This window comes from Enhydra lutris, unplaced genomic scaffold (genome assembly GCF_002288905.1).
Source record: "Enhydra lutris kenyoni isolate GAN:26980312 unplaced genomic scaffold, ASM228890v2 scaffoldscaffold13, whole genome shotgun sequence".
Lineage (NCBI taxonomy): Eukaryota > Metazoa > Chordata > Mammalia > Carnivora > Mustelidae > Enhydra > Enhydra lutris.
Genome location: NW_019154097.1, coordinates 46,849,761 through 46,863,851, shown reverse-complemented (window position 1 = coordinate 46,863,851; position 14,091 = coordinate 46,849,761). Strand labels below are relative to the sequence as shown.

The 14,091-nt window shown below is 50.6% G+C and overlaps 1 protein-coding gene across 1 annotated transcript in view; it reads left to right on the top strand.

Annotated features, from left to right (window-relative positions):
• LOC111145730 (huntingtin interacting protein 1) overlaps positions 1-14,070 on the top strand; it is a 141,992-nt gene extending 127,922 nt beyond the window's left edge. Inside the window, exons 23-32 of the mRNA XM_022500889.1 lie at positions 1,933-2,043; positions 2,803-2,861; positions 3,224-3,317; positions 4,409-4,509; positions 4,805-4,910; positions 6,265-6,388; positions 6,835-6,896; positions 9,366-9,474; positions 10,348-10,429; positions 10,729-14,070. Coding sequence (XP_022356597.1) covers positions 1,933-2,043; positions 2,803-2,861; positions 3,224-3,317; positions 4,409-4,509; positions 4,805-4,910; positions 6,265-6,388; positions 6,835-6,896; positions 9,366-9,474; positions 10,348-10,400 — 819 coding nt within the window. The 3' untranslated portion in view covers positions 10,401-10,429; positions 10,729-14,070. The remainder of the gene's footprint in view (positions 1-1,932; positions 2,044-2,802; positions 2,862-3,223; positions 3,318-4,408; positions 4,510-4,804; positions 4,911-6,264; positions 6,389-6,834; positions 6,897-9,365; positions 9,475-10,347; positions 10,430-10,728) is intronic.
• The last annotated feature ends 21 nt before the right edge of the window (positions 14,071-14,091 follow it).

The following is a 14,091-nucleotide window of genomic DNA, read 5'->3' as shown; positions in this document are numbered from 1 at the left end:
GTTCTGTGTGTTACAGACTTTCATCTACACGTGCTTTTTCCAGCATTCTGTGTTTGAGTTTCTTCCATGCAGATGTGCTCATTTTCACTGCTCTGTAGCATTCCGTTGCAGGATTACCTCTCAAGTTCTACTTCTCTGATGTAGTATCTGTTCATATTTATTTACATATCTATGATAGAACTATATATCTATTGTTGATGGATGCTTGGGTTCTTTCCAGTTTGGGGCTATCACGAATGTGCTGTATGGTCACTCTGGGGCCTATCTCCTGATGTAAGAGTTTCGCTGGGGATAGAATTACCACATTATAGGATGATTCTCACACATGGACTACTGAGCAAATGAGCAGTCCTAGGAAAATACGTACAGTAGGATTCCTTTTAAATAAAAATCAAAACAGGATGCCTGGGTGGCTCAGTGGGTTAATTAGCATCTGACTCTTGGTTTCAGGTCAAGATCTCAGGGTCACAAGATTGAACCCCACGTCAGGTTCTGCAGTCAGTGTGGAGTCTGCTTAAGACTTTCTATTAAATAAATAAAGTCTTTAAAATAAATAAATATCAAAACATATGTACTTAACATTATAGTGGGCTTTTTAAAGATTTTATTTATTTATTTGACAGAGATCACAAGCAGGCAGAGAGAGAGGAAGAAGCAGGCTACCTGCTGAGCAGAGAGCCCGATGCGGGGCTCGATCCCAGGACCCTGGGATCATTACCTGAGCCGGAGGCAGAGGCTTTAACGCACTGAGCCACCCAGGTGCCCCAACATTATAGTTTTTAAGGATGCATTCCTAAAGAGTTTTTAAAAAAGACATAATAACCATTCTCTTGAATTCTGTGTTTATCTTGAGGTGGGGAGCAGGGTGGGTGGAGATGGAATTAGGGCAGACTACAAAGGAGATTTCAAAGGTACTGACCATGTTTCTTAAGCTTTTCCTGAAGTTGGTGGTAGATACTGGTCCTTTGTTCTTAGTCTTTAAACCATTTATACCTGTTTTATACTCTTGTAGGTATAACACATATTTTCAGAATTCACAGGCTTTGCCGTCAGCCCCCAAGTTATCCCTGCTCTCATTCATTAGCAGTGGGACTGGTGTCAAGACATTTGACCTCTCTGAGCCTTGGCCTCCCATCTGTAGAACAGGACTAGTAAATGCCTCATGACTGCTATGGACACAAAGTTCAGCAAGAGGCAGAGTGTCCAGTTGGAAGGCATCACCGATATTTGAAGATGTTTCTGAAATACCTCCCAGTGGGTGCCTGGGTGGCACTGTTGGTTGATTGACTCTTGGTTTCCGCTCAGGTTGTGATATTGGGGTTGTGAGATCGAGCCCCACATCAGGCTCATGCTCAGCGCTGAGTCTGCCTGAGATTCTCTCCCCCCAACCCCCATTATTGCTCTCTCTCAAATACTCAAATAAATAAATAAATCTTTTTTTTTTAAGATTTTTTTTTTTTATTTGACAGAGAGAGAGAGAGAGAGAGAGAGAGAGAGGCAGAGGGAGAAGCAGTCTCCCCGCCAATCAGGGAGACTGATGTGGGGCTCAATCCCAGGACCCTGGGTTCATGACCTGAGCCGAAAGCAGACACTTAACCGACTGAGCCACCCAGGCGCCCCATAAATAAATCTTAAAATAAAATACCTCCCAAGCCACAAATACAATACACTGTGCAACTATGGGGCAGGATCCAAGCAGCTACAACTGAGTGGCCTCGTAGGCTTAGGCAGGGATGGCTTTCTGGAAGGAGGGGAGTGGAATGTGAGGTTCTGGGGTTCACGCAGTGGCGAGTTCCAGACAAGGCCTGCACAGGAGGCCCCTTCGTGGATTCCAGCAATGTGTTACGTGATAGGGCCCTCCTCTCCTGCCTTCTGCCACGGGAGAACAGAGAGGTCAAAGGGTCATTGCAGCATTTGTGATGCTGTTCCCAGGAGCTCCTGCCCAGAGGCCTGGACATCAAACAGGAGGAGCTGGGGGACCTGGTGGACAAGGAGATGGCTGCCACGTCAGCTGCCATCGAAACTGCTACGGCCAGAATCGAGGTATGGAAGCATCTGGCAGTCTCCTAAAGTCAGGCTTTTGCAGCTTCCTTGTGGGGACATTGCCCATTGGATGTCTCTGACTTGTTCGTGAAGGCTCCCAAGGCCCCCCTCTGAGCCCACCCGAAACCCAAATTCCCCAGGATCCCCCAGGGATTAAAAAGTGAGAAGACCCTCCCCTACTTTGGTGTTGGTTCATCCGGCCTCACTTGGGATAGGTCGGTCCACGGAGCTCGCTCAGGTTCCGTTTCTGCATGATGGGGCAGTGGTAATAGGACATGCCTTGGAGGGGTGTGGTAAGAGTTAAAGGATTCAATGCACATTTATCTTCGCGGCGGGCACCCGTGCAGTCAGCAGACATGGTTGTCCTGGGGAAGAGCCGAGTGGGCGGCACTGGAAAGGTCCCATAACGTTCCTGGTAGAAGACTCAGTCTGCTCGCCTTGGTGCAAGTACCAGCCGGGGGAACCTGGGAATGGCTGTCCTCACCCCCCCTTCACTGGCAGGGTGCCACAGCCCTCAGAATTCTGTGCACACGTCAGCCTGTGATGGACACTCACGGACGGTAGAGTCAGCCTGCCGGGGCTGCCTCCCACAGAAGAGATCGGAAGTCTGGATTCTTGCCCCGACTCACCGGGGTGTGGATGGGCCCTTCTGGATTTGAGTTTCTCAGCTGCCCCAGGATGTCGGATACAAGGTGTCTCAGGTACCAGTGAATGCCCGGTATCCACCGCGTGTTGAGAAACCCTGCTTCTCTTCAACAGGAGATGCTCAGCAAATCCCGAGCTGGAGACACAGGAGTCAAATTGGAGGTGAACGAAAGGTCAGTCCGAGCCGTGTGAGGGCACCTAGGTGATGAGGATGAGTGTATCCCGCAGTGGATTATACGAATTAGAACAGTAGCCGCCACGGGCAGCGGCCAAGTCCGTGTACATGTCGATAATGGTGTTCTTGGGGATAATATCGCCGTTGCATTTTAGGGGAAGAGAAACCCCGAGAATCATCACGTAACTGTCCCCAGTCGGGTCTCCCTACTCATGTGCCTTTCCGGGAAGGTGTATTCCCCGCTGCCTTTCCCACCCCAAGTTTGCCTATGATTAGGCCTGAAAAGGAGAACAGATTCCTTCATTATTCTCGGTTTCTCTTTTGTGTGCCTAACTTTTTATTTATTTTTTTTCCTCCTAGGATCCTTGGTTCCTGTACAAACCTGATGCAAGCTATTCAGGTCTTGATCGTGGCCTCGAAGGACCTCCAGAGAGAGATAGTGGAGAGTGGCCGGGTAAGCATGGGTGAGGACCCCTGGACGGGGAGAGCAGACATCATTCACAGACTCCTGGTTCACCAAGAGGCTGCGTCTACTCGACACACTCATCCACATTCAGCGAAATCCGCGGGTGCTGCCCTCTCACGCCACGTGCGCATCTGAGGGCACACTGCCTCTCACACCGAGCATAGATGCCCATGGAAAGAAGCTAGGGCACTGCCGGGTCCCCAAGGGGCAGTCAGCCTCAGCCTTCAGCTGCTGGGTCATTAACCCAGGCAACATGGTGGGAACCTGCTCTGGAAAGCCCAGGTGCATTGCAAGCCTGGGCCCTCAGAGGAAGGGAGAGCTTTGGAAAATGGGGCAGATCAAAAGGGCCGGCCTGGTTCCTGACCTTTGCCAGTAGGCACAGCCATGTCTCCTTCCTGAGGCAGAGTAGCGGACAGTTACTCATAGACAGGCTGTGATTGAAGGGTTCACTGGGCTTTCTCCCTCCTCTGCTGGTGTTTCCTTCTCACACCCTGTGTGCAGCTGCCGCTCAGGAGGCGGAGGCCCAGGGAGCGATCCCGGAGCCAGAACACTATCCCGGAAAGAAGGCAGCCATCTCTGCTTTTTATCAGTGCTTTTTATCAGTGCCGAGAAGGGCTGAGTAAGGAGGGCCTGTGGCTTCCAAGACTAACAGACACTTCCACAGCATGAGAGTGTGTTGAAATCCCGAGGAGACATAATTTGCCTCATTTATTCACTGGGTTACTCTCTTCTCTTGGCAAATCGTGGCAAAGGTTAGACTCCTCTCGGATCACATTGTCCTAGATGCGTGTGAACAGATTCCGATTCTTATCTATACAACATGGAAATGGGGTACAAGAGAAATGCCACAGGCATTGGAGTCAGAGAAGCCTAGGGTTTACTTCTGCTTATCTCCTTCATGAACTTGGGAAAAGGATCTTTGCTTTTCTGAGTCTTCATTTGCCCATCTGTAAAATGGGATGATAATGCTTTCAGCTTGGGATTAGTGTGGGTCCCAAAGGGAGTAATGGGCTTAAAAGCACCTGGGGCATAGGAGGCCCTCGAGAAAAGCTAGTCATTACCACCTTTCACTTCCTTAGGGCACGGCCTCCCCGAAAGAGTTTTATGCCAAGAATTCTCGATGGACGGAAGGACTCATCTCTGCTTCTAAAGCCGTGGGCTGGGGAGCGACCGTCATGGTGTAAGTGTCTGTCACTCCTGGGGCTCCTCAGCCCCACTTCCAACTCCCTCGGCCCATCCCAGACCACAGCCGAGGGAAAATAGTCTGCTCCTTAGAAAAGAACTGTGGGTAGGGAAGTCAACAGGACTGAAAGTTAGAAAGGGAGCCTGGGTCTCCTGGGGTTGCGCAGGGGTGGGGCCAACAGGCCGGCTAGGCTCCCTGAGTAGCCAGGGTGACGGGCGCGATCTGGAGGTGGGATCGTAAGGGGTGGTGGCTGTCTGTGACATACTTTGCCTTGTCCCTTCCTGTCTACCAGGGATGCAGCCGATCTGGTGGTGCAAGGCAGAGGGAAGTTTGAGGAACTGATGGTGTGTTCTCATGAAATCGCTGCGAGCACGGCCCAGCTTGTGGCCGCCTCTAAGGTAGGACCTGCACAGGACCCCCTAAGGTCCGACGAGCTTAGAGGACACTCGGTCCGTAGTGCCTGTCCCAAAAACAGATAATTTGTCTAGGGTCCAGGTAGATGAGGTCCCAGGTTAAAATTCTGACTCTCAAAGGTCTCCTCCTACCCTCCTCTGAGAGCCTTTTCCTCAATCAGCAAGGAGCCCCTCTGCCCAGCTCGCTGCCTGGGCTCCTCTTGGCTCTCATGGCTTCTGTGACAAGTGGCCTTTGAGGGTCCCAGCCATGCCGACCTCTGATTAGCAATTAGGGCATTCAAGGAGCACTTAAATTAATTAATAAATTTATCAATTTTAAAAATTTTATTTAATATTTAAATTTAAATTTTTAAATTTTATTATATAAAATATATATAAAATTATATATAAATATATATAAAATATATAAAAATATTTTTTTTAAATTTTAAATTTAAATTAAATTTTTAAAAAATTAATACATTAAAGGAGCTCTTAAAAGGTCGGTGCCATGAGCTGGTTCCCTGGCTCAGCTCCGAGGTTCCACAGCCAATGTCTGATTCTCCTGAAGAGCCTCCAGATTCGAACCATTACCCCCAACTAATCGTAGTACAGAGTTTGTTGCCGAAATCCGGCTGTGAGTTTATAGTACCCCGGGGAGCGTCCTTATCATCCTTGTTTAATGTTGTCCCAAATTAATTTCTACAACTGGAACAATTTATCACAAGAACCAATAAAGCTAGAGTCTGAGGCTGTCAAGTAAATAAGCCAGGAGTAATTTTGCATATTAGAGATATGCCAGGAGCTGACCCTATAGGAGTATTTTTTTAAGATTTATTTATTTAGGGACGCCTGGGTGGCTCAGTCAGTGAAGCATCTGCCTTCGGCTCGGGTCATGATCCCAGGGTCCTGAGATTGGGGCCCCACATCTGGCTCTCTGCTCAGCGGGGAGCCTCCTGCTCCCCCTGCTGGTGCGCTCTCACTATCTCTCTCTGACAAATAAAATCTTTTTTAAAAAATTTATTTGAGAGCGCGAGAACATGCATGTGCCCACGTGGGAAAGGGGCAGAGGGACAGGGAGAGAGAGAGAGACTTCTCCAGCAGACTCCCCGCTGAGCGTGGAGCCTGATGCGGGGCTCGATCTCCCAATCCTGAGATCACGACCTGAGCCAAAAGCAAGAGCCGGACACTCAATGGACCGAGCCACAACAGGTACCCCTATAGGCAGCAATCTGGAAGAAGTCGATTAGCGACCGCAGCAGATCCCGTTATGTTTGTCAAGAACCGTTGGGACCCACTTATTTGACTCCGTCCTTGCCGCCGTATGCTCTGTGACCCTAACTCTTCTTGGTCCTGGCAGGTGAAGGCTGACAAGGACAGTCCAAACCTGGCCCAGCTGCAGCAGGCCTCCCGGGGCGTGAACCAGGCCACCGCCACCGTTGTGGCCTCCACCATTTCGGGCAAATCACAGATAGAGGAGACAGGTAGCCTCTCCGAAGCAGTGCTATTCGTATCCAACTATTTCAGCATTTCTTCATGTTCCGTGTTTCCCACAATCCTGTTTCCACATTCTCTCTCGTTCATCTTCTCCACACGTGTGCTCAACTTTCTCATAAGGTGGGACGCCACACACGCGTGCTGTTTGTGTCACCATAGCAACAGGGCTTAAGGTAGATTTTTCATTTAGCGATTTCTCTGGATTCAAAGGCATGACTCTCCAGGCCTGGTTGTCTCTGGGCGGGGCAGGACGGGGGTGAGGGGGGTGGGTGAGGGGTGGTCCAGTCCTCGTCTATCCATCCCTATCGATCCATCGGTGACTTTCTCACGTGTTTTGGGAACTAGCGAACCAAGCATTTCAGCAGAGCGCTGGCATCGGCTGCCTCTCGGCCAGGGGCGTCCCCCTGACGAGACCTTCCCTCTGCCCTTACAGACAACATGGACTTCTCCAGCATGACACTGACCCAGATCAAACGCCAGGAGATGGATTCCCAGGTAGGACTCCCCACTTCTGAGTCTGCTTGATCAGTTCCAGGTGACACCGATCCCAAGTATTATCCCCATGGAAAGAAGCCAGTGGGGGAGAGACTTGGGGTGGAAACAAACAGAGATGGACCCAGGAGCCCAGGAATGAATATAAATGACACTTGGAAGGGACAGTGGAGATGGAGACAGATAGCGGGTTAAGATCGGAAACTTAACCCTTGCTCACTGGTCTCGGACTGGTGTCGCCCTCACTGTTACCATCAGGGAATCTCCTAGCAGATGTCAACTAGCATTTAATGTCTTAACAATGGATGAGTTTTGTTTTTTTTTTTAAGTAGAGCTGACGTCAGTGTTACATTATTTTCAGGCGTACGCGTAGTGATTTGACAACTCTGTGTATTACTCAGTGCTCACCGCGATTAGTGTAGTCACCGTCTGTCACCATGCCACGTCATGACCCTGTTACTAACTACATTCCCAGTGCTGTACCTTTCATCCCCATGACTGACTTATCTGGTAAAGAACCTCTTAATCCCCTCCACCGTTCCCCCACCCTCTTCCCCTCTGGCCACCACCAGTTCTCTGTATTTATGAGTCCGTTTCTGTTTTGTTTTTGTTTTTTTGGCAATTTAAAAAAAAAAAAATCTGATATGAATTATTTCTGTATGACCTTGGTTTAAAGAAGAAAAACCAATTCACTGAGAACCCATCGAAGGCAATGCCCTTTCTCCTGGTTGTTTGTAAAGTTCTGGCGTGTGGAAAAACAGGAATCAGTGGGATCCTGAAAAAAAGACCTGACATCCTTGTTCTGGAATTACTGATCCCAGTCTTGGGTTCAAGTCCAGATGGAGACTGTTAAAGTCTCTATATGGGTCACACAGCATTTTTAGGAAGAGTCACATGACCAAATACTGAAAGGTCTGAGGTCAGGTGTGAGTCCCCGCCGTCTACACTGTCGTGTTTACTGGGCTCCTCCAGTTCCTCTTGATTGTGGGTTCCATCTCTATGCTGATAAGTACCAGATTCTTCTCTCTGGCCTTGATCTTCTCCTTGAGCTTTGTGATTGTCTAACTGCCTACTTGATCTCTCCACTGGAGGCCAAATATGTCTCCAACATAATGGGTCCAAACCAGGGCTCCTGGTTTCCCTCCCACCTAGATCTGCCCAACTCCTTGTTTTCTCTGCCTCAGTAACTGGAACCCCCCCACCCCCCGCCACACCTGGGTGCTAAGTCCTAGGAGTCGTCCTTAGGTCCTCCCTTCCCCCTCTCCCTTCTACATCCAGTTCCCCAGCAGGTCCTGTCAACTCCCAACTGTCCAAGTCTGAACCTTCCCCCCCCTTTTCCATCTCCCTAACCCAGCCGAAGCCACCATTGTTTCTCTCCAGAACTACTAGAATGCATGCGAGGATTTGTATCCACGTGGTCCCATGGCAGGGCCAGGTGGCAGGGCAGTTGGGGGCACAGAATAGGAAAGGGCATTGCTGAGACAGGTCCAGCCCTGGGTTGACGGTTGGAGGAACTCGGGGAAAGGCATATGATGGGGCTTACCAGATCATCCCCATCTCTCCATATGTTTTACATTTTTCCATAATAAAAATTTTAAAAAGAAAAAAAGGAACCACCTAACTGGGTCTAGTTGCTTCCACTCTCCCCACCCCCCGCCACACACAGTTTGTTCATGTTCTATGTATTTTTGAAAGCATAAATGACAGCATGTCACATCTCTGCTTGAAACCTTGAGGTGGCTTCCCTTTCTTACTTAGAGCTAACCCCCAAACTCCTAGCCCACTCTCATGACCCTCTCCCCTCTCATGCATCAGCCACATGGGCTCCTTTCTGTTCTTCCCTTACCCACCTGCCTGAATAGCGTTTGCTGATCACCCTCAGCCTTTATCACACGACCCTGTGTCATGTTCCTTACAGTCTGATCTGTTCTTGTCCGTGAGTTTGTGTCTTCCCCCCGCACCACCATGTATCCCCCACCTACCGCAGAGCCCGGGGTACGTGACAGGTGCTCAGCAGACATTTCTTGAATTAATAATCAGTAAAATGAATTAATGAGGAGTAGGGATAGCCAGGAACCAGCCTCTTCCTTGGTAAGACTGCTCTTTCCTGTATGATGATAACCCTAAGTTGTAAGAGCCCCACAGAGATACCAGAAGCATCTGAGCTTGGCTCTTGCCTGGATTTCCAGGAGAGCGGGACTGAAGCAGAAGGGGAACTGGTTGGGAACACGCCACACAGGCTAGATGTCAGAGCTGATTTCAGTGGGGGGTGAGATGAGCCCTACTCCCATTCAGGCGCTGGGGCTCTAACGCATCACCTTTAGGAGAGGGTCCGCATGAAGAAACGGAAGAGCCACTGGGATCTACGGGTGAATGAGAGAGGTTGGACGAAATCAGAGGAGGAGAGGGATTAAGTCAAAGGGAGACCGTTGTCAGATCGCCGCTCAAAAGAAAATTCCTCTCGTCCCCCAGGTCCGGGTGCTAGAGCTGGAGAATGACCTGCAAAAGGAGCGTCAGAAACTGGGAGAGCTTCGGAAAAAGCACTACGAACTCGCCGGTGTTGCTGAGGGCTGGGAAGAAGGTGGGCCTCTCTGAGGGCCTGCGTGGGCGCCATGAGGGGAGGGTGCGTGTAGGAGGGCCTTCCCCTCAGACGTGACAGAATGAGTCGCCCTTCGGGTCACTGACTCACAGAGTCTTGACTCACAGAACACGATTTCTTTTCAGTTGGAAACAACCTTCGAGCCCCAAAACTGGTATAATTTGAGGTGAATTGAAAGTTTTTGTTGTCACCTCTCAAGACCTTAACGTTGACCAGTGGACTCGTCACTCGCCGCCATTCCCTTCCAGGCCCACTTAGCCTGGCGCGCGTATAGTTGGGTAGTGAGCAAATGGATGGCGGTCAGTGAAAAGCCAAGGGGATTGCAGGTCTGACTGACTAGAGCCAGCAGTGAGGAACAATGGCCCATGAGAGAAAGGGTCAGGGGCTAGAAATGGCCCAGAGAGGCATTGTCACCCAGAGTCTGCTGCTTTTCCACATGCCCAAAGTGGCCTACTCGATCACGACCAGGACTGCCTGTCCTTGTTGTCTTGACTGACTCTGGGAGCCAACCACAGTTGCGTACCAGTTGTTCCCGGACACGTAACTCAGGGAACAGACGGTTATGAGCATGAGGTATCGGGGAGCCCAACGTGGTGGCTGTTTTTATGGGTGAAATGAGTGTGTGTGCATGTGCAGTGCTAGGAAGCAAAAATTATCATTGTCAGGGGCGCCTGGGTGGCTCAGTGGGTTGAGCCTCTGCCTTCGGCTCAGGTCATGATCTCAGGGTCCTGGGATCGAGCCCCATGTTGGGCTCTCTGCTCAGTGGGGAGCCTGCTTCCCCCTCTCTCTCTGCCTACTGTGATCTCTCTGTCAAATAAATAAAATCTTAAAAAAAAAATTATTCTTGTCTTTCAGGAACAGAAGCCTCTCCACCTGCATTGCACGAACCGGTCGCTGGAAAAGAATAGAGCCACACCGACGCCCCACACGTCCGAGTGTAAATCTTGTGGCCCATCTGTGTGTGTGTTATTCCCCAGCCATGGCCTAAGCCTTGGGGTTGGGGTGGGGAGTCCCGGTGGCAGTCACACCACCCCCATTGTCCAGTGCCCAAGACCCCAGTGGCCTTCCACAGAGGAGTGGAGGACCAGAGCCACTCCTCACAGAGAGGACCTGCCTCCCTGCCCTACCTGCCGTTGGACCCCTAGACGCTTAGCATCCTCGTCCAAGGAGCTGGCTGTTTCCGAGATCCCTGGTGGGGGGGCACCTCACGCCTTTTTTTCTCTGTTTTCTCCTCAGCCTTTTCTGTTTCACCATCTGCACCAACTCATGAGCGTCAGAGGGCTGGCGGGGCTCCAAGCCAGGACGCCGCCCTACATCTGTGCCGACAGAACAGCAGGAGCGTCCTGGCCGAGCACGCCAAGGCAACTGTCCCCTCTCTTGGCAGTCCCATGGGTTTCCCGCTGCTTCTTATGGTGGTTGGTTGGGATTTCCTTTTTTTTCCTTTTTTTGGGGGATTTCTTCTTCCAGTGTTCCCTCGTAGAGCCACCTCTCCCCAAGGGAGCACCCCTGGCGCTCGGAGCCATCGGGGGCCCCTACCACAGCAGATAACAGCAATGGTGCTGCTCAGGCTTCTCCTTGGTGCTCCACGCCAGCCTCCGTGCTGAGTGTTCCGCTGAGCTAGTCTGGGTCAGACGAGCCCACTGCTAGGCCACACTCTTCCTCCAAAGGCAGAAGGAGAGCCTCCCTCAAGCGAGAGAGCCCAGAGAAGCCTCTGCCCACCTTCCCGGGTGACAGGGGTGAAGAACGCGGGAAAGGAAGGAGGGTGCATGCGGCCCAGGCCTCAGGAGACCCCTGCTTTGGGAACTTTTGGTGACCAGACTGAAAAACCTTATCCCGTGCTTTGAGCGTGCTGGTGAGAGTAGCCACACTTGTTCCCCCGGAAAGAATTTTCCGTGCCACCTCCCTTCAGACCCGGGCGGGACCCTGAGAGGAGTGCGTGAGGGCTTTTCCAACTGGCCGCCTGGACATCCTCTTGAACCTGAAGAAGATAGTTCCACGTTCTACCTAAGGGAAGATCAGGCAAACTTTCTCCCGGCAGGAAAGGACCCTGTGCTTGGTTTGGTACCTTTAATATTTATTACTAACCTCCGTTCGGCAATGGCAGCAGCCTCCAGAGAGACGCTTTGAGCAATCAGGATTTGAGGTGTGGTGATGGCAGGGCTGCATGGCTGCCCCAGGTCATCGGTTTTCAAGAATCAGACACCAGGCCAAGATGCTTCCCAGTCTGTTACTGACCTGGGCCCTGAGGCCAGCGGGTTCCTCAGAGCACCTGGGTCAGGGAAACTGAGAAAAGGGGGACCACTGACTCTGAGCCCTTCCCGCCACTCGACCTGGGCCCGTGCTGCCCAGACAGGATGAGGACAGAAGACGCGTTAACAACTTCCCAGAGGTGGACAGCCTGACAGCACTCGTCAACCTCCAGACAGACCCCAACATTTAAGTGACCTTCCGATCTCGGACAGTGTCTTCCTTCCTTATCTGTAGCAACTCTTAGGTAGAAGCCAACAAGCACTTCCCAGGACCTGTCCCAAAGGAACATTGCTAAGTGTTGCTACGTGACAGGTGGCGAGGTTCCTGTTTGATCACTGTGAATCAACCCTCGTCCTTCCCCCATCTCCCACCCCTCCCTCTCTGTGAGTTTTCTAAGTAGGCCACTCAAAAACCAGTCTCCCATTAGCTCGGATTCCAAGACTCAGACAGGCGATCTCCACATTGGGCTAATAAAGAGGGGTCAACAGCAAATGAGCCGTCTTATGCTTAATACTTCTTTGCGCTCGGCATTTTTCCATCCGAGGCTCAGAAGAAGTGTGGGGGGCCCCTGGCCCAGTTGTACCAATGAAGCCAGTCAGTGTGTTCTCAGAGTGGATCAGCATTTCCACAGCGGACTGGTCCTCCCTTCCAGAATCTCGGCCGAACTGCTGTGCCCTGAATTACCCATGGTGAAAAAAATCTGCTGTATCGGGCTACTCTGGGATGCTCCAAATAACGCTTCCTCCAAAAAGAAGCCACAGTGATTGTTAAAACCTTGGTGGACTTAGCCGGAGTAGTAAGACAGGGAAGAAAGCACCAGACGTATCCTTCAGATGTGGCATAATTACGTTTGTCCTCACTCGCCTTAGGAGTTGGCTCGTCTTCTAGCCAAAATCCAATTGTCCTACCTTGGCTTTTCTAAAAAACGAGGGTGTTTATACTTGGTGTGAAATACTTGATTCAAACGGGGATGACCTCCTCAGGCTAAAAATGAACATCACAGCCTTTTAAAGTCACCACTGAGCTTCATGAGTGACTGAAGTCCTGTGGATCCGTGTAATTGGGTCACACAGCAAGGCAGAACAACGAAAGAATGGCTTAGGACTGACAAGAGATCAAAAGACAGCCATATCCCTTATTTAATTTTGTAATACAGTTGCTCTGATATCCCTAGAGTAAGGATATGTGTGTACATAATAAGAAAAAAAAATAGAAAAGACCTGCCTTTTGTGGGGTTCTTTTATATCTGAGTCAGAGGAGTTTAAATTAGACTGTAATTTAGATTGTTGGCTTGTTCTGCTGCTGACAGCAGGATCCCTAGGGTCCCACCTGAATATGAGTCCCTAATCCAGTGTCCAGAACGTCCAGAGCGTTGGAAGTGTTTGAGCTGCCAAGTCAACATCAGGGTTAACCGGGTACCATGGGGGTCACAGTGCATGTCATTCGTCCTCAGATCGGTTTGCTTCGGCCTCTCACCGAGGAGGGGCTGGTCGGTCCTGAGCTTGCACCTGGGAAATGCTCACTTCTCGGCCAGCTCCTTAGTCTGGAAGGGTGTCCTGGCTCCACTTACCCTGGTCTTTAGCCACCGGTCAAGTTCTCGCTACCTTCTACCACCTTTGCAAGCCTCTGGAAATCCTTCCACCAATGAAAGCCTTCGATCCCGGCATTGGCCTTTCAGCCAGACGGCTCTGCTCTGTCTCCGCTGTCCTCGGTCCCCCGGAGACCGTGCCATCTGTAGCCTAGGCAACCACCACCATGGGCCTGCCAGCCTTCGCCACAGCAAACCGAGCCGGCTGCCTGCTGCTCACATCCCCTTTGTCTCCCAAGGTCAGACCAAATGCAGGATCAGCAACCCACAGCGGTGGCACAGGCTCTCGCCCCCAGGAGCCAAAGCAATGGGAAATCATGGGTTAGATGCCGTTGGGTCCGATTCTGAGAGTAGACCATTTTCCAGACATGTCTTTCAGGTGACCCTCAACTACCTCAGTTGGAAGGCCCCAAATGAAGCTGATTACTACTAGGGACAAACCGAGGGGGTTCCGATAAATCTTGCTGGTAACTTATAACAAACTCTCACATTTAGGTTCGCAGGGATAGGTTGGGTTTGTTCTTCTTCTGTTCTGTTTTTTAACTTTTTCCCCTAATTTTCCATTAGAATAGTTCCTAGAAATGGATTTCATTTTTCACCGAGTGCCTACCTTCCCAGGGCAGGTAGCCACTGGCTTTTCTTCCCTTCCAACAGTACTTTTATTATGATATTAAGACCTTTCTTTGTATAATACATTGCATCTGTGTTTTCAATTTTTCAAATAAATACTTCAACCTGGCAATGGAGAGTCGTGGTGCTGA